This window comes from Ursus maritimus, unplaced genomic scaffold, assembly GCF_017311325.1.
Source record: "Ursus maritimus isolate PB19 unplaced genomic scaffold, ASM1731132v1 scaffold_23, whole genome shotgun sequence".
NCBI lineage: Eukaryota > Metazoa > Chordata > Mammalia > Carnivora > Ursidae > Ursus > Ursus maritimus.
In genome coordinates this window covers 44057200-44080320 of record NW_024424786.1, presented here as the reverse complement: position 1 = coordinate 44080320, position 23121 = coordinate 44057200, and the positions used below count along the sequence as shown (strand labels likewise).

At 57.7% G+C, this 23121-nt stretch overlaps 1 protein-coding gene across 5 annotated transcripts in view; it reads right to left on the bottom strand.

Annotated features, from left to right (window-relative positions):
• The window catches only part of CTTN (cortactin), a 29003-nt gene extending 6396 nt beyond the window's left edge, over positions 1 to 22607 (bottom strand). The window contains exons 1-14 of one of the 5 annotated variants that reach the window (XM_040639597.1): positions 22524 to 22607; positions 18361 to 18457; positions 16331 to 16417; positions 16152 to 16225; positions 14049 to 14178; positions 10487 to 10597; positions 9423 to 9477; positions 8564 to 8674; positions 7923 to 8033; positions 7342 to 7452; positions 6400 to 6510; positions 5064 to 5119; positions 3350 to 3419; positions 1411 to 1559 (exon numbers count right to left, since the gene is read on the bottom strand). In XM_040639597.1, coding sequence (XP_040495531.1) covers positions 1411 to 1559; positions 3350 to 3419; positions 5064 to 5119; positions 6400 to 6510; positions 7342 to 7452; positions 7923 to 8033; positions 8564 to 8674; positions 9423 to 9477; positions 10487 to 10597; positions 14049 to 14178; positions 16152 to 16225; positions 16331 to 16417 — 1176 coding nt within the window. In that variant the 5' untranslated portion in view covers positions 18361 to 18457; positions 22524 to 22607. Of the gene's footprint in view, positions 1 to 1410; positions 1560 to 3349; positions 3420 to 5063; positions 5120 to 6399; positions 6511 to 7341; positions 7453 to 7922; positions 8034 to 8563; positions 8675 to 9422; positions 9478 to 10486; positions 10598 to 14048; positions 14179 to 16151; positions 16226 to 16330; positions 16418 to 18349; positions 18458 to 21064; positions 21190 to 22523 lie in introns of those variants that run through there. The other 4 variants (XM_040639601.1, XM_040639600.1, XM_040639598.1 and 1 more) reach the window with 4 other exon arrangements.
• Between the last annotated feature and the right edge of the window lie 514 nt (positions 22608 to 23121).

Here is a 23121-nt window from a genome sequence, read left to right as displayed (position 1 = left end):
GGGGGGGGGGGGGGGGGGGGGGGGGGGGCGGCGCATGTCCAGTCTGGGCTGGGCTCCACAGGCTCGGCCAGAAACCCGGGCTGCCATTGCCACCTGGGCTGTCCTACAAGAAGGACCTGTGACAGCCCCTCTCACAGCCGCTGGCCACAGAGAGTAACTTCTCCCAGCGAGCCAGCAGGACCTGAGAGTCAAGCGCGTGCAGATTCGTGAAGCCCTGCCCACCCGCCCACAGGAGCGCCCCACGGCCCAAAAGACTCTGGAATGAGGACAGAGTGGGGAGTGGCTCTCGGGGACCGGCAGAGGCATGGGGCAAGGGCTGGAAGCGGAAGACGACATGGCGGAAGGGACAGGAAGACACGGCGGTGCCTGACAGAACACGGCGACAGCCCTCCGCAAGCCGCCCACTCCTCCTGCACCGACCGGATGCAGACGGGACTCGGCCACTACAACGTGCACGCCCGAGATGAGGAGGGCACAAGTATGTGACAAGACCAGGATGTCAGGAAAAATGCCGTATCACGTGCATATTCGTGAGTTGAACAACCAAGAAAACCTAACCTATAAGCTCCTTAATTCAAAAGTTTCCAGCAACCACGGAATCGTAAAAGGTCATTACACAAACTTGTTCCTTGTCTGCGTGTGATGAAACCACCATCAGGGCGCATTTAATACGTGTCTCTGGTGCTCGCGGCACGTTTATGTCCTCACTCTCCATTCCCCCTCGAAGGGGGTTCTCTGAGCCCTAAGTACTGATTTTGGGGAGGAGACGTCTACAGCGTGGAACAAAGCTTTCCGGTTTACGGAAGAACTTCACGGGCTTGACCTCTGATTCGGCTTCCTAACTCCCCCGAGAGAGGCGTGCAGAGCCGTCCGGCCCGGGGAACTGCTGGGCGCAGGCTGCCTGGTCAGCAGGTGATCAGGTGGAGACCAGAGCCACGGGGAAGGCCGAGGAAGGAACACGCCCAGGCCTCGGCTCTCCTCCCGCAGCCCCTGTTCCCACCTCCTCTGGCCTGTCGGAGACAGAGACGCGCACACACAGCAGACGCAGGTGCAGAGAGAAGCAGGAGTCAGCAAAGCAGAGAGCGGCACTGCTCCTTCACAGGGAGTCCCCTCTGTACTCTAGCCCTCTCCCCAGGGAGAAGGGGGTTCCAGAGGGCTCCAGGTCAGGACAGAGACCGCCAGGCACATGTGGGGCCCGGGGCTCCGCGGAAGGAGGATTTCAGAGGCGGGCGGGTTCGGGAGTCACCAGGGCACGGGAGCTGCATGGCTGACCGGCCAGTACCGGCGGTCAAAGGCTCCACCACGTATGTGGCTAAGAGTTACGGTCCCTAACAGCAAAGCCTCCAACTACAGTTCCAAACGTTTTCCACAGAGAACCTTCTGGACCACGGGCCCAGAAGGCACACTCACGTGCAGCTGCCTCCGGGCCTCCTCCTGCTCCTGTCTCTCCTTGGCCATCCTCTGGGCCTTCTCCGCTTCAGCCTTCCGCCTGTCCTCCTGCTCCTTCTCCTTCGCCAGGTTTTCAAAGTTGGCTCTAATGTTGCTTGTTCTGCTGTTCGCTACAGAGGGGAGGAGAGATGCACGCCAGGCGTCAGAGCAGCGGCGCATCCCCCCGACCCTGTGCCAGGGCGGCCTACCCACCCCCCCAGGAGCCAGCGGCGCCCCCAGCAGCCGGCTCAGCCCGCCCGCCGCCGCGCCTCCAGCTCATGCACGTGCTGCCGGGCGGTGGGAGCCCAGAATCTGGAGTACTTTCTATTCCAAACGGCCCTGCATTCTTCCCCAGCGCACACTCAGGATGGGAGCACATCATTTTCCCTAACGACGCCCTTGACGGCACCGCACTAGGCTCTGACGTTGTGTGGACCTCAAGCCCCGAGCCCACACCTGCCAACCTCCTGCGGCCGACGGGGCCGTGTGCGGTCGTCTCAAGGAGAACCGTCGTGCTGAGCTGCGGGCTGAGCTCAGTGTTCACGGAACATCACTTTGCCCCGAGACAACTGGCCAAGTATGGTGTGCACCTTTGGTATCTGGCAGACATTCTCTCTAAAATGAATAAACTCTGTCTATCGTGTCAAGAAAAACATCAGTTATCTGTTGTCAATGGGAAAATTCAAGCTTTCAAGAAAAATCAGAATTGTGGAAAACTTGTATCTGCTCTGAGCATGACAGCTCCCCAGTTCCACGTAAGGACTCTGGTAAGACTGACGGTACCGTGAATGAATGTCACCGGGGGGACTGCAGAAGGAAAAACACAACACTTGGAAGTTCGGCTTAACTCAACGGTCAACGGTCTAGCACCCTGCAAACGTCCAACGCGTGATCCAGAACCATGCGCTTGTAAGGGAGACGACCCTCCGAGAGCACTGGGAAACCACTGGGTGTCCGAGTGCAGGGTTGCTGAGGAATATCCGCAGTGACCCGAGACGCTGGAGTCCAGATTTCCTTCCTAAACGTCATTTACCACAATAGATCGAACGCAGAAGCAGCTTAAGAATAAAGGTCTTTGACTAAGGACATTTATAGACAACGCCAAGCAATGCCACGCTTCTGCACAGGCTTTGCTTCAAAAATGTGGTTATTTTTTCCGTAAGTAGTAGTATTATGTTAACATGTGATGTTTTGTTGTTTTTAAGTGAATAAAATCTTAATTGTGTTTTAATCCCACTACAGCAAAGATCAAGACACACAAGCCCCACAAACGATCCCTTTGAGTGTTGAAATGTCCCCAGACCCCCAAGTCCGGGAACCGCGGACCTGGGCGTCCACAGGAAACAATGGGGACCGTCTGCCTCCTACTGTCCATTTACCACATTCCAAGCACTTTCCCCCACTCAGCAATACTCCTCAGGGTGTGGCCCCCATGGCAGAAGCGGGTGGGGGGCGCCTTGTCTGGGGGCAGCCTGGTGCAGGGCCCGCAGACAGAAAGGGCGACAGCAGCTACTTTGGCTTCCGCACAGGCGAGCAACATATCTCTCCCATCACAGCGCGCCTGCCTGGCCCCACTGGCCAGCTGGGGGTCTGCAGGCACTAGAGCCCCCCAGAACCCAGTCCCCGGCAGTGTGGGGGGCCCTTGTGGTTGGGAGGCCGGCCCGGCTCTGCTTTGGGAGGCACCCCCCACAGACCATCCACTGCCAGAGCGCCGCAACACGCGACGTCGGAAAGAGCCCACGTGCTTCCGCGGGGACACGCAGGCCTTCCGTCGCGGCACGGCGAAACCCCCTCCCCGAAGTGAGCAGAACAAGGGTGTTCTCCACTGCTCCCAGCTCATGCTGTGCCCACGACGGGAACACCGCACGGCGCGCAAGTTCATCCCAGGAAAACCAAGGCCCTGGGGTCGGCCGTAACTTACCTGCCTCGACGGGGACAGTCTTCTGATAAGCAGGGGCCACCTGGGCAACATCCTCGAACGTGGAAGCGTTCTACCAAGACAGAAGCGGGAAAATGAGGGGAGCACCTTCCCTCATCCTTGCAGCCTGCAGGGGCTTTGACCTCACCCGAGTGTGGGAGCCTGCCTGCAGCTTCCAGAAGAACGGCCGAGAGTGCCCAGAGGCCTCACACCCGCCTCTCTGCCGACGCAGGAGGCTGTCAGGGTGGTAAGACTGCCCCATACGATGCTGCACCGGGGGACGGTGTCGTCGCCATCTGCTCAGACCCGCACGATGTACGCCAAGAGCGAACCCCGGAACAGTCTCAAACGCCCCCCCGACCCCCTGCAGCCTTGAGGGAAGCGGGTGTCTGCACCCCCCCGACTGCTCCCCGCTGCTCCAAGGCGTGATGGCCTCGTCCAGCCAGTTCTCCGGAATGCTGCTCAGGGTCGTCTCTGCCACCACCCTGGGGACTTCTGCCCCGGCTGTGCTCTCTCTGCACCGCGCCCTACCTGCTCCTCCCTGACCAGAACCCTCTCCCTCTGCTGCTACTCAACAGGGACTCTGCGCCGTCCCCTGGTCCAGCCTGCGGGACACCTCCCACCCATTTCCCTCACCCCCAGGGACTACTGCAGACCCAAGTCCCAGAGACCCCACCTCTCTCAGCGACAACCTCGTGTCACTGCTTGGCTCTGAACCCCTTGTGCACATTTACCGGAACCCGCGTAGTCCCCACACCTTTCCAAGCCTGTGCCCTGCCACTCGCTCCAAGGGTCCACACACGGTCACGTGCTGGGGTCCCTGGGGTCCTGTGGGTGATGATGTCTGTGTGGCCAGCTGTGAGCCCAAAGGAAGCAGGACTACGGGAGGACCGGCCCTGCCATCGGTGACCAGGGGCCAGGCACAGGACTGGGCTGGACGGCCTTTGTTCAGCTGATCGGAGGGGATGGAGCCGCTCCCAGTCCCCAGTGTGGAGCTCAGAAGCCCACCATGCTGATGGAGATGGGCCATAAACGGGGAGCACAGCCATCCGACACGTGCTTAAGACTAACCCGCCGAGACTCTGAAGCCATTGGAAGAGACAAAAGTCCCTGGCGAGAGGAACAAGCTATCTCAAGGGGAGCGCTGTAAGACACGGCCCAGCGCTTAGGCTCTGGCTCTAGACGAACACGGTGCCAGGGGCCTTCCACAGCGAGAGCATATTCCAACATGGCAGCCAGCACCCACACGTGGCCAGTGGGCTCTTCTACCGTGGCCCGTGTGACCAAGGAACCCAATTTCCAATTTGGTTTACTACTAAGCTGAATTCAGAGAGCCACATGCTCTTGGGCTGTCGTGTTGGCCTAGAGTCTAAGTGTCCAGGTTCCAACGATGGTCCAGCCACACGCCCTGGCGTGGCGTGGCATGGTGGCCAAGCATGGGCACTGCCTGGTGCCCTGCCTGGCCGGGGACCAACTATAAGACGGGCATGGATGGTATCCTCTGCCTCACCACACGGCTATGCGCAGCCCAGGACAGGACCCCCTGGCACACGAGGTGAGGCCTGGCACACGGGAGGCACCGCTCAAGCGTCCGTCCTTCTGAACATGTGAGCCAACACCCACCAGAGACCAGCCCCGGAGCAGCACACAGCAAGAGCTCCATAAACTCCCAAACCTATCAGCAGAAAATACTCGGCCCTGGATTGGAAATACTCACCTTATCCATCCGATCCTTCTGCACCCCATATTTCCCGCCGAATCCTTTGGAGTAGTCTGAAATGGGGCACAACACAACACTTACTCTGAGGTCGAGGACCAGCACAGGGCGGCCAGCAGGGGCATGCAGACAGATCCAGAAACAGCCCAAGAAAATGCACCCAGCGCAAAAAGGAATGAGAACCGCCAAACGATGTGTCTTTACTTGCAAGGCGAGTTCTGTTTCTACCGATGGTATTCAGTACGCAGGCAGGTGCGAGGCAGGAAAGAGGTGTGTGCATGCTTTCCCGCGTTCTCCCGAGGGACAGAAAGGGTGCCAGGAGCGGGCTGGCAGGCAGTGAGGGCGAGGAGGCCGCAGCACGGGCCGGGGAATGCACCGCTTCAAGAGCCCAGTCTTCCGCCCGGCAACAGCTGACCGGCGCGTCCCTTCCTGTGTCCTGCTCTACTGAGCGCTAAGACGAGGCTCAACGCAGGCTTCTCTTGCTTCTTAAGAGAAAAAACGATTCCATGGGGAAATTCTATTGGCCGAGTACTTATGTCCCAGCAACACAGATCTATGTGGCAGTCACGCTGTCATGCAGCACTGTGGCCACGGAGAGAGCCAAGGCCGTCCCCGTGCCGTCTGCCAGATGGACCCGAGTGCGTGCTCCTGCCCCTCTGAGACCCTGGCACCGGACGCCTGAACTCTGCTCCCGCCATCGCTCCTTTTCCAGCTGTACTGGAAGTTTGGACGGTAATTAAAGAAGGAAAATGCATTGGCCAGATTCCCAATATCTACACCTAGAAATTCCCCGTTTCTTTTCAGTTTTGTGCACATACTACCGGCTCTGTGTGAAGAAGTTATACGTAGATGGTGTCACCCAAAAAACAAAAACAGACAGAAAACATCCCCCCACGCAAAGACACCACAAGGGAAACACAGAAACCACACAAAACATGCCTGCCCTGTGCCCCTCACGGCCACCTCGCCTCTGGTCGAAGGCTCGGGGCCAGACGGAACCAAGGAGCTCACTGGGTGACTCCCAGCGGTCATGGTCAGCAGCAAGAGCTCCTGGAGAAGGTTGCTGGGAGACCAAAGACAGCCCCCCCCCCCGAACCTAGTCATGTTACGGGGTTAGGAGGACGTTACCCTGCAACTACCCATCCCACCACGCACAAGTTCTAAAGGGCAGAGGGGCGGAAAGCGGTGCAAGTCAGAGTCACTCCAGCGTAAAACCGGGTCAAACACACCCACGAGCCCCTGACAAGCAACAGCGGCTAACTCGGAAGGCTGAGCCCCTGAAGTCCGTGCTAGAGGTGGCTGCACCGGCGGGGGTGGTGCTGCTGAGCGACTGTGCCTTGCTGGGACCCGTGCTTGGCCAGCCTCTCCTTGTAATCAAATCCCACAGCACAGGAGTCCTGCCTCCCGGACTGAACACCGAATCTGCCTCCGAAACCGGCCTTATAATCTGAAAATCCACAAGCAACAGCAGGGAAGACCGGGACAGGAAACACGGTTTGGTTAGAATCGGATTCCCAAGGGCAAGCGTCCAATACATCACTTCCAGACAGCAGAGCTCGGCGGAGCGCAGGCGCTGGGGCCGGCTCCCGGGCTCACAGACGGGCCCAAGCCAGCCCCAAGGCTGCAGGACACACCGCAACTCCTAACACTTCAGCCGAGATCTGAAAACAGGTTAGGAACTGCACGTGAAATGATTCAGAAAAAGCACTCCATGCTTTGAGGCTTCCTTTCGGGATCCTACCCGCACCGCAGACACGAGAGTGCATCTCTGTGCGTGTGAAGAGAGAGACCCGTTGTACACAGTATCACGGGGCCCCGCGCGTCTGCCCCGCTTCCCAGTGTGCTGGCCGCAAGGGCGAGTGCGAGGCCGGGGCACACGCGAAGGGGCCCTACCCCACCCCATCCCACAGCCCAGGCCCCAGGGACGGTGTTCTTTCTGCCATGAGCACGCTCCCGAGCGGAGGCAGCGCCCCGCGGCACACTTTATCAACGGGGACACACATGCGGGGAGAAAGTGGCACTCCCAGGACGCTCCTGGGAGCACAGGTGGGCATGGCGCCCCCTTCGCAGCAGCTCCCAGGGGGAGGAGGGCTCATCGCTACAGTAGCTGGGGGGGGAGGGTTTCAAAACTGTGGCAGGCACAGGACAACCCCAAACAGTGGAGAGAAAATGACACATGACAGAAATGTAGCAAAAACACAGCACATTGGTGGACCTGTGGACAGAACAAACTAACTTCTGGAATGATCTCAAGCAGGAATAGGCATAATAAATGTACCTTTTTGGGATTCGTGCAGCTGTAACTTCTCCTGGTGATCCCAGCCAAGAGCACATTTGTCTTGTCTGTCTGTCTGTACACCGAACTTTCCTCCAAACCCTTTCACATAGTCTATACGCACAAGAAAAGGCCACAGTCTAGAGTTAGCGGGGAGCACGGGGAGCACATTCCTAATACAGTCAGACACACACAACCTGCTAACTCCATCTCTCTTCCCGCAGGAAGAGGGCCTCCCCAAGAACGTCTGGGAAGCAGCCTGATCTAAGGCTTGGCGCCGTGAGCACCAAGAGGACCCCAAGTACGACGCTCCAAGCCGCCACGGTCTCCCCGTTTACAACACAGACATGTGACACGTGGCCATAATTACAGGCAACTGCTGGGGTGCCGGGGCCAAAGACATGTCAGGATGTGGCTTCTTCATTTAACAGCGGTGTTTGTGAACTTGCTAATTCAAAGTGTGGTATTTAATTAAAAAGAGGCATCTACTTCAGAGGTTCCTGGTGATGCTCTCCCTTTCTGTTCTGGCCAACACTCATCATGCTACCAGCTGCCGGCAAGAGGAGAGGAGAAAGGGGAGGCACCTTTCTGCGACTCGTGCTTCTCCGTCTTGCCCTGGTATTCGAAGCCCACGGCACTCTTGTCCACCTTGTCCTTGTCGATGCCGTACTTGCCGCCGAAGCCCTTGGAGTAATCTACACGCAAGAGAAGTACTGTTTATACACCAGCAACACAATCAGTGAGCTCATCTGAGAACGTGTTCTCATCGCCCAATTAAAAACAAACCAACGCAAACCAAAAACCTTTCGGGCGCACTGTAAGATCACTAACACGGGAGACACTGGAAAGTATCACTTGATATGTAACAACAGAAACGTGAGGGCAGCAAGAGCAACGGATTTCAGCAATCGTCTCATCCTCACTGCATTCCAAAGAAGACCATGAGATAAGCATGTCTGACGGTGGTGAGAACGACGAGAAAGGGGAACCGTCTCACACTGTTGGTGGGAACGCAAGCCGGGGCAGCCACTCAGGAAAACATTTCGTCAAACAGTTGAACACACAGCTACCCTATGACCCAGCAGTTGCACTCCTGCATGAGTGTCCCATGGGCCGCCTGGCACGGGGGCGAAAACCCCCTGGTGCGGACAGATGTCTGTGCGTGTGGGACAGACGGGGAGGGCAGGCCCCACGCGGGGAGGAGCGGTGCTCCTGGCGGCCCGACCTTTCTGCGATTCGTGCTTCTCCGTCTTGCCCTGGTAGTCGAAGCCCACGGCGCTCTTGTCCACGCGGTCGGCCTGCACGCCATACTTGCCACCAAAGCCGCTCGAGTAGTCTGCGGAGACAGGGCAGAAGAGGCCTGGTGACGGGTTCAACTGTCACTTCGGCTCTTCAACCGATCAAGACAAAAACATGTTGGAGACAGGACTCAGCAAGAGATCAAGCACACGGTTTAAACCGCCCGCCAAGGCCCCCGCATGAGTGACCCCAGACTCCGTCTCCAGCACGTTCTCCGGCAACCGCGAGATGGGAGCGTCTTTCCCAACGGCACACATGAGCTGCGGTCCCGTCCGAACAAAGCCAGCTGTGTAGCTCATCCCTTCCCGAAGGGACGGGGAAGGTCCGCACCAAGCCAAATGGACAAAGTGCCTGCTCCCGGAGCCATGGATGACACGCAAGACGCAGACGCAAACCCGCGCGCAAAAAACGCATCAAGCGCTTTGAGAAAGTGACCTGCTTCTGTTTTCAAAAAAGGCTTTAAGACACTGGCATGACGAAGGTCAGCCAGCGCGGGGTGAGGACCACACGCACAGTGAAGCACCAGTGATCTAAGGGCCCCGCTTCCCACTGCTGGGGCAGCCACCCCCGAGAGCAGACTCTCCCGGGACAACGCCGCTCAGAGGGAGAAAAGGCAGCCTCTGCCGCAGCCTGGGAGGCACCACGGTGACATGCAACCCGGACGTGCAGGGAGCACGGCCCTCCCAAAGGGACACAGCCCTCCCCAGGTAATCATCTCCGGTCATAGCGCTCTCTTCCCCAGCGCGGCGAGACGGCGCAGCCCTCCTGTCCATGGCGCGGCTCACCTCTCTGTGAGGCATGTTTCTCAGTCTTTCCCTGGTATTCGAAGCCTACAGCAGACTGCAGGTACCAAAAAGAGGGGAACACATTTTTAAATGCCTCCAAATCAGTTCATCTAAACCCACATTACATATGACATTTTTAAAAACACAAACCACATTATTTTTTGACCTCTGATTTCCTAAGCCAGGTGCAGGTCTAATCAGTGCCCAAAGCTCTGGTGTCACGTTTGTGGGGCCACAAAACGTGCGCCAGGGCCCTGTGGGCTGTGCAGGCCAAGCTGTACACCAAGTTCCGCTTGTGGATTTCAGCCCCACGATGCCAACCTGGGACGACTCCCACTGCCACACGTAACCTTGCTTTCCATGTGAGCTCTTCCAAGAGCAACACGGACATAAGGCACGAGAACGGGGCGGTGGGGACATGTGCACGCACTGCCCCGGGAGAGACCGGCATCATCACCCCATTTTACAGTTAAGACAGAACCACGGCTAATAGGGAGCAAAGCCTGCATGTAGACTGAGATTCAACCCCACAGTCCAGGCTCTCAAATGCTGGGTGGGAAACCAAGGTGTTGACAGCCCTCGGTCAGAGAATCAGAGGACAGACTGAGCCCCAAAAGCACCAGAATGGCACCTGGACGCCAGGCCTCCGTCCTGGAAATGGGCGTGCGGGGCCGGCGGGGAGCCGGGGGTCTGCAGTATCTGCTCCGAACACTGTCCTGTCGTGGGGACGTCCATGCAGGGAGGGTGGCTAGAAATGGTCCCCAAGGGCACATTCTCAGGCAGATCTAAGGCTGTCCCTGGTCCATCTGCTGAGCGGACACCAACACGGAGCAACTACAGCGAACAGCAAAGATCCTCACACGCTCCTGTTGTCACTTCTTTAACCCAGCCAGCCAGTCCTCTCAGGGCCTGGGGGTGCACCTAGGAATCGTGCCATCGGGACGCCCACCCCGCAGTGCCGAGTGAGAAGCACCCCGTGCGACCGTCAGAGTCCCGGCAGACTCCCCAGTCTGGAGAGAGTGGCCCGATCGCCTGGGTGCTGCTTCCCATGACGCCACACTCACCTGGTCAACTCTGTCCACCTGGACACCAAACTTGCCTCCGAAGCCCCGGACGGAGTCCACCTGGGAACAGTGCTTGGAGAGCTTCGACTGGTACTCGTGGCCGACAGCTGACTGGAACAGGGTGCGGAGGGGGGTGTTAGCTGCCGGCCGCACCGGCTAACCCAACGCAGGGACCATGCGGCCCCAGGCTGGGCTCCTCCCCGAAACTCACGCAGTGCGAACACCGGCAGGGGATGTCCCCAGAGCCGCCAGAGACCCTGCCACGTGGGGCCTTTGGATGCAATGGGGACAAGGCAAGGACCCCAAGGTCAATTCCGGCCCGAACCTGGCCTGCGACACCTGGCCTGCCCACGGAGACTGCTGGTGACAGTTACTTGCTCTGCTAAAGCGAGGTACGTCCATACCTCGTGATGCGGGAACGGGGACCAGAAATACCTTGCTAACGGACTTAGCTGCAGACAGCGAGCTTATTACGACACACATCCAGCCACTAGTCTACCGAGTGAGCACCCCGTGCAGGGGAGGAGCAGGCACCACCGCGTCCCCACGCGGCCCTCGGGGAAGGAGGTGGCCTCAGCCGCCCTCCGCCCGCCCTGCTGTCTGCAGCCGACCCCGCCAACCATGGCCTCTGCGCCACACCGGCACCCAGCTCTTTGTAAATAAAGCTTCTGGAACACAGCCACATCTGCTCATTTACATACTGAGGCCGCTTCTGAGACTCAGCCACCAAATTCAGGAAATTGCTGGAGACCCCACAGCCTGCAAAGCTGAACACATTTACTACCGAACTCTGAGCAGCCCCGAGCCCTGGCCAGCCTCCCGGGTACCCAGCTCCGCTCTGAGAATGGACAGTGACCACGGATGGCGGGGCCCTGTGACACGGCATGGGCACGGGGGCAGCACCCCACAGACCCCCACAGATGTCCAGGGCTTCACAGGACACCCGGGTTCAGGCTGAACTGAAGTACAGTCAGCACCACTGCGGGCCCTCCGTAGGCAACCCAGGAATCCGTGCTCGCCGTACCCCGGGGAAGGAGCAGTGGAGCATTCCTGCAAGCGCCGGGGCTGCATACTGCCTCCTCCCCGAGGCTGCTCCACGTCGGTACTGACCGACAAGCTCAGAGACTCGCCGACGGCCCGCAGCCCCCGGGGTCTCCCACCCCAGAAAGCACTGGCAGAGCAACCCTGAGGGGCAGCCTGACAAAGGGGTCCCCCAGCACTAATCTCAGCAGAAAGAAGTGAAAGAAGTTATAAGAAAACTTTTCTAAAAGTGTAGCCAGAGTGACAGCAATTTTTCTAAACTTTTTTACCAACACAGATTTACCCCATTGACAAAGTGGTGTTTGTAATTAGACGTCAGCGCGGGGCAGGGCACCGTCTGGGCGCCTGGAACCACACTCCAGTTCCGGGGTGCAGCGGAGACCAGGAAGGAGGCCTGCCGCCTAGGCCACGGCCAGCTCGACCTGGAGCGAGGGGCAGGATGCCTGCCAGCCACGCAGACAAGGCCAGAGGCTGCCACACCTGCCCAGGCCACAGGCCTCTGGCAAACCGTGCCCGCCCAAGATGGGTCTTACTCGGGAACTCTCTACCGCACTGTCCTCAACTCTCCACGCAGGGACCTTAGGCCTTTTCCCAACTTCCGGAGAGAACAAGTTACAAGTAGGAGTTACTCGGTTTGGGAATCTTCGCTACTTCTGACACCCGGTCCAATCGTGCCGCCAGGAGCTGCAAGCCAGCCTCGCCGAAGTGCGGCGTGAGGCACGGAGGGAGGACCGGCGAGCCACAGCAGCAGCCCCAGCACGTTCCTCTCTGAGGGGCGCCGCCCACTCCACCAGCCAAGAGGCACAAGAGTTTCCCTGAGCCGTCTGGGGACCGTTAACACAGCGGCCAGAGACGTGCGGCCTGGGCACGAAGACATCCCTGAGCATCTTCACGGTACGCGGCCACGCACCAGGTGAGGACAGGTGCCAGCCCCGAAGAGCCTTCACGGAAAGGCGGGGACGTGGAGAGGGAGCAGAGGACAACAGGGAGAAGGCACAGGGAAGGGCCACTGCGGGCTGTAGGAGGGGGGAGTCCTCAGGGAAGCTTCTCAACTAGAAAGGACTGGGGCCAAGGTGCTGGGAGGGCAGGAGGGGCAGTCCCACTAGCAGCAGAGAAGCCAGAAGTGAGCACCGTGTCGTTACGCCATCGAGCTCTTCCTTGATACTTTATTTTCCCCAGTGTGTCATTTTTCCAACCCAGACCTGGGGGGGCCCAAATTGATAATGAATTTCTCCCGCAATCCCACGTGCACAGACTCTGTCTGGGGTGGGAAAGGCTTCTGCCTGCTTCTCTGTCCTCAGCACATGGGGGTTCTCTGTTCGCACTGCAGAAAGCTCCCAGGCTTTTATAGAATCCAAAGATTATTCTGCTCCCCCCTTTCCCTGCTGAGAGAACTCCAGACAACTCCCTGCTGATAGACAGTCACACCAGGAAACGTCCCTGTGTCTTTCCTGCAGCTCACCCTTGGTCCAACTCCAGCTTAGGCGAATTTTGGACCCGGTCTGGGGTGCCCACAGCCCCCCCCCCCACACCCACTCCGTGGCATCACAGTGCAGTGTGGTACACTGTGACCCAGCAGTGTCATTCCACGTCAGCTCAGACACGGAACCCGATCCGTGCATGTGCGGGGAGGGGGGACAGGTCTGGAATTACACACCGGAACTCGCTATCAAAGGATGGCTTCCCCTCTACGCAGAATAAAGGCAGACAGACACCTGTCGGGTCAGAACAATCTCCCGTTGCTCAGACTGGGAAGTTCGTGTCTACGGGAGCGTCCGGAGACGTAAAGAACTGCTTTCAGTGGAGAAGCTCCGATACACTGCCCCCTGCTCGCTGCTCTCCTGCAGCATCAGCCCCCCAGAGCTCCTCTGCTCTCAGGACCGAGAAGACGCAAAGTGCTCTCAGAGGCTCATGTGTTCAGTCAACAACGCTGACACCGTGTACCCAGATGCCTCAACCCGACTGGTGACGGCTCAGGGGAGGCCCACTGTTCCCGGAGCCCACTGTTCTCACAGGAGTGTCCTCTCCTGGCCTCGTGGGCTGGGGCTCCGTGTTACATGGAGCGCCAGACTGCTGTATGAAGGGCATTCCTGCACGAGGGATGTCAGCATCCCTGTTGGCTGAATGTTCGCCTGTGGCATGAAACAAGGGAGCTCCCGGATTTGCTTCTGGTCCGCAGACTGGTCCAGGTTAGGCTGCAAGCTGAACTGTGCACAGTGGTCACGCCAATACCTGTGGTCAAGATGCCTCTGGGCTTCTGTCTGGGTCACAGGGCGGGCCCCCCAAAGCCCAGAGCCCCCCGGGTCTCCCTACGCGTGACCCACACCCTGGCAACCGTGAGAATCCTAAAAGAGTTTCTAACTAGCAAAAGCACTTCACAAGTCAGGTCCATCAACAGAGGGTTACTTTTGGCAAATCTCAGCTCCAAACTGACGGAAAATGTTGAATCCAAGGAGGTCTGAGGCCCCACTCGCCGACCACGCGCTCGTCTAGAACCGGCATGAAGGGGCCGTGCCCTCACCTTGTCCATCCTGTCCTGTTCCACGCCGAACTTCCCTCCGTAACCATGAGACGCTTTTGGTCCTGTTTCAAGTTCCTTCTCCTTGAGGCTCTGGTGTTCTTGAAAAACATTCTCTCTCAGCTTGTGTATGCTTGACGGGAAGAGAGAAAATAAAACAAACTAACAGAGCAGAAATGCACCCTCGCCTTCGAGGAGGACACATGAGGACAGGGGACGTCACCTTCGTAAACCTGCGATCTCGTGTTTCCATGCTCCCAAATCCCTGCCCTCATCCTACTTTCCTGACTCCTCTGCCAGCCGGCCCATCTGCTCCAGCAGCTCTAGGAGTCAAGTTTAAGGGGAAAAAGAAACCAATCTGCTCACCTACAGTTAGCATCTCAAACCCCCTGGACTAGCTATCCTGAAACATGGACTTTCTCTCAAATGGAGAAAAGATTTTCTATTTCATCAGGTAATGGGACTAGGAGACCCAGTCCTGTGAGCGCCACCCCAAGGCAGAAGGGGAAACAAAGTCAGCAGTCCCCCACCCCAGACACCCTGAGGACACTGGTCCAAAACAGTGAGGCAGAACATTTAGACAGTGTCCCTTACTTGAAATACTCCAGAAATATTCAAATGTGACATGGAAGACTTTCAGAATTTATCATCCAAAGCCACTTTTTACTTGAAACACTGGGGATCGTCAAACAGATCACAGGACGTGGTCAAAACCTGGCAGGTCAGGGAGCCTCTACAGCTGCGACCATCAGGAGACCACAAAGTGGCACAAGCCCCGCCCCCCCCGCCTCCCTCAGGAACAGGAGGAGGAAGAACACTGGTCCTCACCCCAGAAGGACCCCAGGGCACCCAGAACCATCCCAGAGGCTGCTCTACCAGAAAGCTCCTACGACGGCCAACACGTCTCAAAGCCACGGGAAAAGAGAAACTGAGGAGAGGAATGGGTGACTTAATCCACTGCGGGGGGGTGGGGGGTAGCAGAACCCATGACAGTGCTGGCTCCCCTCCCGGCAGGCCCCGTGGCCCTCCCTCGATGCCCTCAGGGGCCTCTGCAGACTCAGCAAATCGGGGAGGCACACACACTTGTGTCTAAAACGCCCACACCACAGACTTCACCCTCTTTCATAGATGATTCACTGACTCTTTCCCAGCCAAGGGCAGCTCCATCCTCCCAAGAGCCAGCGGGGCCAAGCAAGGCGCGTGGCCACCAGGGGTCAGTGCGTCAGGGACGGCCCTTCACGAGCAGGGAACGGGAGGGTATGTTCTTTTTTTTTTTTTTTTTAAGATTTTATTTATTTATTCGACAGAGATAGAGACAGCCAGCGAGAGAGGGAACACAAGCAGGGGGAGTGGGAGAGGAAGAAGCAGGCTCATAGCCGAGGAGCCTGATGCGGGGCTCGATCCCACAACGCCGGGATCACGCCCTGAGCCGAAGGCAGACGCTTAACCGCTGTGCCACCCAGGCGCCCCGGGAGGGTACGTTCTGAAGCCAGCGCAGCCGACGCCGAAGTCTGAGCCCATTTTAAAGAGCTGCTTTTATCTACACTTCCTGACGAGGAAACACCACCCGGAGAGGCGACAGCTCAAGACAGGGCCAAGTCGGGAACAAGGCCACGAAGTCCTACAATGGCGATCGCTCAGTTCTCCTATTTGGGCTTTTCGCGAGAACACGGTGCCTAGAATCCAGCTTCCAGGACCCAAAGGCCAGTGATAAAAGTAAAATTATAAAAAATCATGGGGTGAGGATGTTTCGGGTCTAAGGCATTCAAAGACATAGTGCGTGTCAGGGACCGGCCACTTGCAGAGAGAGCGCAGGGGACCGCGAGGAGAGCTCCGCTGCTGGAAGAGGGACTCTAGAACTGTACATAAAGGACTGGTCCGCAGCGGGAACTCGAAGTCACTGCGCATGGGAGCACACACACGCACGCGCACACACACACGTGCAGAAGGACGTCACCGTGTCCTACACTCGTCTCCTGCAGACAAAACGAAGCGCCTGCAGCAAACGGAGGGACCGTGTGAGGGACAGAGGCCAGTGCCCCTGCCCGACCTGCTGCCCGCTTTTCAGGGGACCGTTTTCACCCCAACAGGAAGAAAGTCTCTTACTTGATGTGTTCCTGGTGCCCAGACCCCTTCACGGTTTTGGCCCCCCATCTCTGCTCTTTCTCGCTCACATCGTTCTGAAAAGAAGAAGAAACGATCAGCAGATCCACACGACCGAGAGCAACAGCGGAGGAAAGCCGCTCCCGGGAGAAGCACAGCCAAGGCGGGCTGCTGACTCGTACCACGAAGTCAGGGTCGGTCTCCCAGTCATCGGCGCCCCCGTCGTCCTGGGTGATGGACACGGCGTGGCCTGCCGAAGCCTTCCACATCTGAAAGAGCAGTGCGCGGGGTCACGGAGGCCGGGCCGCTCCCCGAGGCCGACCGGGAGGCTCCCCGCCCCCAGCACCCCAACTCCGACCTGGCTCGGGGCCGTGCCGCCACGCCAGCGAGGGGTATCCACCAGCCCCGCGCGTGGACCACAACACCACAAAGCAAAGAAACACAGCCCTGCATTTCTAGCACTGTTCTCAAATGGCATCTGAAACACGTGTCAGAAACACTCGGGCTTCGATTCATATGAGAACATCTTCTGGAAAATGAAGAAGTCATGCGTGTGCTCACTTCATTAAGAATACGTCCCCCTGCACTGTGACAGCAGCGCTGACCACACAGGACAGCACCCCACTCTGCGAGTGTAAAGCCCGTGTTCCCACAACTGAACACAAAAGAGAGCACCCACTTTGATCTCAAGTACTTATTGGACACGGAACAGTGGCTTCCTTAACTCGGACTCTGACGAGTGAATAAACGTTTCAAGTGATGGACGAGAGGGTCGCTTCACCACCTTCCTGGGGAAGTACCCGGGACGTGAACTGCAGACCTTCCCCGCACAAGGCTTTTCCCAACCACAAAGGTAAAATCTAACCTTTCAGGGTTTCAAGAGAAAACGATGTCTGAGAACGGACTGGTTTTCCCCACAAGTATGGATAAAATTTCACCTAGGCCGGGAAGCACCTAGAAGATTATTTTAACTCGATCAACCAGAAGCTCCGTCCACGTGTCAGAACAGAGGCCTCCACTGGACACTTCCTGTGTTGCCACACGGGCCCTTCTGTGGCTCGAACTCAGACAGGACAGAAGCCCCTCACAAGCCCGAAAACCAACGGTCTAGATCCGCACCACCCCCTCCCCCGCTCTGCCGGGCCCCAGGTCCACATTCAAGGTGGCAGGGAGGGGCGCATCAGGGCACAACGCTCTCAAGTTCCCAGATGCGACTCCTGTCACTGTCACCTGAGCAGGAACAGTACGCTCCCGGGTAAGGCAGGATCAACGCCGTCCCTTCAAGGCCACCGCAAACCTTGCTCTCCTCTGTCCGGCTGTCCCAAGCACGGCAAGAATATCTCAGATGTAATCCACTTTTGACACGATTTTAGAGAACAAATAGACTAAACCCTCAGCCCTGGGAGGAACCACCAGCTATGCTCTGTCCCCATGCACCCACTTCCAAATGCAAAGACAGCTGCCTGAAAGTTAACCTGCCCACAGTCGGCCTCTCCCAGTCAAGTGGGCCCCATATGTCACACTACCCCAGAAAGGTGCCACCCAGCTGTGGGACGTGAGCTGCCCATAGTTCAAGCCTGAGGTTCCAACCACTGAGGACATGGTCACACAGAAGGACTGGGTCTCTGGGGAGGGCCAATGAGGCCACGTTTCCCCCGCAGGCTAAAGGGAAAAAGGTCTTTGCCTGTTGCTTTTGTAGACTCTTCCGGAGAACACAGCAGAACCTGTCTTCAGTGGTCCTTCTGGAAGCCAGCCTCCTTCAAGGGCAGGGTAAGCACTGGCACGTGCTTCCTCACGTCATGCCTGGCAGCTCCTCCCAGCTTCCACAGCACAGGTACAAGAGGCCAGAGGGCTCCTCCCAGGACAGACATGCTTCCTGTTCCTCCACTCCAGAGTTTTCTGGAATCCCTTTCTCTTTCTAAACCACAGGCAACGCTGGAAATTGGACTGACTTACTTATTTCTAAGAAATCTCTACACCCAACATGGGGCTCAAACACAAGACCCCAAGAACAAGAGTCTCATGCTCTTCNCTTCCGACGTAGCCAGCCGGGCGCCCCTGACTTTACTTTCTAAAGGAAATTTCCTCCCAGAAAATTACCGTCCCTATTTCTGCAGACCCAAAGGGAGAACACCCACTTCCTTTCCCTGCTCAGGAATCCACCTTGACAGTCCGAAGGGAGAGAAGACTGGAAGGCTCACCACGCACAAACCTTTCTTTCCGGCTGGAGATGAAACGCTGTTCACGAATCTCTGTGGAAAGCCCGGGGAGCCAGGGAGGAATTTCCAGGCATTTGGGAGTGCCTCTGTCTGCAAAAAGATGAAGGGTGAAAAGCTCAGATGTCTCGTGACAGGCAGGCTGGGCAAACCCTCGTGTGCACGGGGCCCTTCGGGAAACTCCGACATCCTCCCACGCTTCCCGAGGCTTTGTAAAGAAATCTGAAAGGAGGATAGCAAGATTTGCATCTTACTAACCTAAAAGCTCAATCGATTTTCAGACACGTTGAGAAAATACAGAAAACTGCAAGTTTCAAAAGATTTACAGCTGCATAAAGTTTCTTCTCCGTGCAAACAGAAATTACTGCTGCAATCGCTAGCAGACGTCTTCCGTTGGCTACGATCCCGACACGTCTCCATTTTTTTGCTCATTCTAAACTACGACTTTGCTAAAAATAATAAAATTCTCTTACTGTGAATTTAAAAAATAATATAAGGAAAACTCTGAAGGGATCATGATGTGGCCGGGAGACAAAAGCTGCACAGTGACGGCCGCCTGGATGAGAAGCGGGGTGACGCGGGGAGCAGTGCAGAAGCGGGCGACGCTTCTAATGAGCGGATACGGTTACTGCACGCAGATCAAGGCTCCAACTCCAGGGGCCACCGACGCACCGCCTTCCCCACGGGGTGACAACAGCCTCCACCGGCACTGTACTTACTGCCAGACATGACAGAGCAGAGGAATCCTGTCCCCTCGTTCCCTAGGAACAAGCCGGTCACAAGCACGAGCCGCTTACGTCAGCATGCAGCCACGTTAGGAACTGGAGGGATCTAGCCCTCCCTACACTCAATTTCCTACTGAGTTCCTGACCCTACTATTCACTCCTTCTCTCTTCTCAGTCCCCTCTGGAAACCCTAACTTCTGTAGGCTGCTTACTATACACTAGGGACTGAGGTTACTACTGTAATCAGCAAGCATCTATAAAACTCTACCCAACGGCAGCTAGTGATAGCCTCAAATCTACAACAATTTATTACCCTCTCCGATTTTTAAATAAATAAAAAAAAAATCACAAAGATAACTGAAAAGGTATTTTTTTGGACCCAAAGAAAATGCCTCTGGCCCCCTACCTCACACCATATACGAAAATGAACCCCAAAACAGGTCAAAGATCTCGATTCTAAGCGTAAACTATTAAACTCTCCCAAGAAAACATAAGCAAAGATTTTCATCACCTTCAATCTGGCAACAGCTCTTAGATGTGACACCAAAAGCACAAGTGAGAAGAGGAAAGAACAGTTCAATTGGACAAAATTTGCATCTTTGTGCTTCAAAAGACACCGTCAAGAGAGTCAGGAGAATTCCCAGAATGGGAGAAACGTTTTCAGATCATATACCCAAAATAAAGAAAAACTCCAACAACTCAACAATGAACAGGACAATTAGCCACACTGTAAAACCAGCTGGAAAGGATGGAGCAGACGTTTCTGCAAAGATGAGTAAAGGCTACTAAGCTCACAAAAAGATACCAGGTACTGTGAGCCATGAACGGAATGCAAACCAAAACCACAAGGGAGCTGCCACAACACTCCTAGGGTGGCTAAGATAAAAATCAGACAATACCAAATCCGAGGACGGTGTGGAGAACCAGGACGGCCTTACAGCGCTGGTGTGGAGTAAAATGAGTACCGGTGGGGCAGGTCTTCAAAAGGTTAAACGCAGGGACCACGTGGCCTAGCAATCCCCACCCACAGAGACAGACCCAAGAGAAAGGAAAAGTTACATCCCCACCAAACCTCGCACAGGAATGCTCACAGCCGCACTGTGCATTGTGGCCAGAAAGCAAAACCACGCAAATGCCCACGTGATGTAGCAGGTACGCGTGATCCATTCACGTGATGGAATGTTCTGGCAATAAACAGGAGAGAAGGCCTGACCACACGCTACAGCACGGATGACTCCTGAAACATGCTAAGGAAAAGAAACCGACACAAAAACCCATGCACTATACAGTCTCCTCTACACGAAATGTCCACAACTGGCAAATCTAGACAGATAAAAGGTACATTTGTGGTTACCTCGTATTGGGAGGAGGTAACAGGGACCCTTTTTCAGGTGATCAAATTATTCTCAAATGGACTGTGATGACGGTGCACAACTCTGTGAATATACTAAAAACGATCTGATTGTACCCTTCAAATGGGTGAATTATATGGTATGTGAACTGCATCTCAATAAAATTGTTACTAAAAAACACCCCTCGCCATTAACAGACCTTCCTTGCAAACGTCACATGTACTCATCAAGACCGCTAAGTGCGATGTCACCGTGAGCTGCCCTATAAACAGAGCAGAAAACTCTACAGGACAAAGTTCTAGATGACACGACAGGACAGAATGAGCTTCCCACTGAGGTCACGATCTCCAGCGCAGCAGAGAGACAGACAGAACAAGAGGGCACTAGCTGGAGGCCCACTCCTCACACGCAATCCCGCAGAGAAAGGCCCCCTGGCGCCTGGGCACGCTGCCCCTCGGTCTGCTGGGGGCACCAGCCTGCACACTGGCAAGCGTGGAAGACGAGGCCCGTGCTGGAGCCCACGTCCGGCGGGCACCCAGGGAACACTGGCATCTCACAGCACCAGGCAGTCCCGGGGCTCCCAATGACTCAGGCCTTCGACCGCGCCCTTTCTGAGCACCTACCTGTGCTGCCTGGCACCCGGCAAAGTCCGAATCACCAGTCAGAACCACTCAGAAGTGCCTTAAAGAGAAGCCCATCAAAATGGCCCACCCAAAATCGGCAGTAGGCACTGAGAGACAAAGTATCAGGAACAACCCTGCAGCCCCCTCCCTCTCCATTCTGACTCTGGAACACCGGGAAGTGGCCTTTAGGACTGACTCTTCCGGCTCCTTGGTGATCTGGGAGTGCTTTTCTCAGACAGGGCTGCCTCTACGCACTGGGGCAGTGACTCACCGCAGGGTCGGAGGGGGGCAGGGACAGCAGGGGCCCGCCCAAAGCACAGCCCTTCCCAGCCTTGGGCATATCGGCGGGACCATGCGGCCAGAACCCAGGGGGTTAACCCCTGACAAAGCACAGCAGGACCAAGTAGAGGCAGCCCAAATGGGGCGCTGGCGGGGCGGTCCCGGGAGGGGAGAGCCCATTCGGGATGCCTACAGAGCTGCGGTCAGCGGAAAACCGGATTCCTCCCCCAGAGGCCCCACTCATCCACAGATTCCAGTCCAGGGAAGCCCTGTCCCCTCTTCTCCCGACCCTCCAGTGGGGCGATCGAACTCCCCTAATATTCAAAAGATGGAAACACAACAAACAGCCCAAAAGAACCTTTCTGGTGACTTCCAATACACCCGGAGGAGGGGCTGCTCCAAATTTAGAGCCTCTACTAGCTGCAACTGCGCGTGTGGCTGCACTCCCACTGACCTGATTGCAGAACCTCCCGGTAGGTGAGGGCCACCGGAAGACCCCGGCCCCTCCCCGACCGGCTCCAACCGGCCCCGGCCCTCGGACCCCCCGGCCCCTCCCTGCCTGACCCCGGCCTTTCCCCAGACCCCCAGCCCCTAGGTCACCGGCGGATCCCGCTTGGCGCAAACACCCGGCCCCTCCCCGACCGACCCCGTCCCTTCCCCGGCCCCAAGCCTCCCTCCCCGGCCCGACCCCGGTCCGACCTCTGCCCTTCCCCAGCTTCTCCCCGCCAGACCCCGGCCCTTCGGACCAGGGCTCCACCCCGCCCGACCTCGGGCCTTCCCGACCCTAGGCCTCCCTCCCCGGACCCTCGGACCCTGGCCGACCCCGCCCCGCTCAGACCCTCGGTCTCTCCGCCTCGGCTCTTACCCCCTACCCCCTAGGGGCCCAGGCACCCTGCACTCAGACTGAGGACCCCTGCCCCCCTCTGGTCCCCAGGTCCCCCTTACTCCCCGCAGCCCAACCTTCCCCCTCGGACTCCTCCCCCTTAGGGCCCAGAGCCCTCCTCTCGGGGCCCAGCGACGGCCCGCGCCCCCCCGCCGCCCCCGAAACCGCGAGCGGAAGAGCGGGCGAGACCGCAGCGACCGCCGCTTCCTTCCCGTTCCGGGGCTGGCGGCACCCAGGGCAGCCGGCAGAAGAGCCGCCCCCCCCGAGCCCCGTCCGGAGGAAGCCGCGCTCGCTCACCGCAGCCTGGGGTCGATCCACCCTGCCCTGGCTCCGCCGCGCCCGCTGCTCCCGGGCGCCCGGCTCCACTTCCGGTTCCGCGGCGGGGGGCGGGGCCGCATCCGGGTCCCCGCGAGGCCCCGCCCCGCGCCCTCCGGGTGGGCGGCTGGCTGCGGGCGCCCTGGGAATCCGGCCCGCTGGCCCCTCGGGCCGGAGCCGCCTCGCGCGCCCACGTGGCACGGGCCGCGCCCTCGCCGGCGCAGGCGCGAGCTCCGTCCGTGTGCGGGCTGCGGGGTCGACCCGAAAGAGAAGTTGAGTCCTTACGGAGTAAGCGCGGGGGGCGCCAGCTTGGCCTGCGCTCAGGGGCAGATGATGCTCCCGAGGGGAGTTCTAGGATTCCTAGCACTGCCCCGGGTGAGAAAGGGAAAATGAGCCAGGCAAGGTGGACTCACAGGCGGTGACTGTAATGGCCAGTCAGCCCGGGGACGAGCATCTTCATCAGCCACCCATCCGACCATCCAACCCCCCATCCACCCAGCCTCCACTCTTCCACCCACCCAACCACGCATCTTCCATCCATCCATCCATCTGCCCGTCCTTCATCCATCACCCACATCTT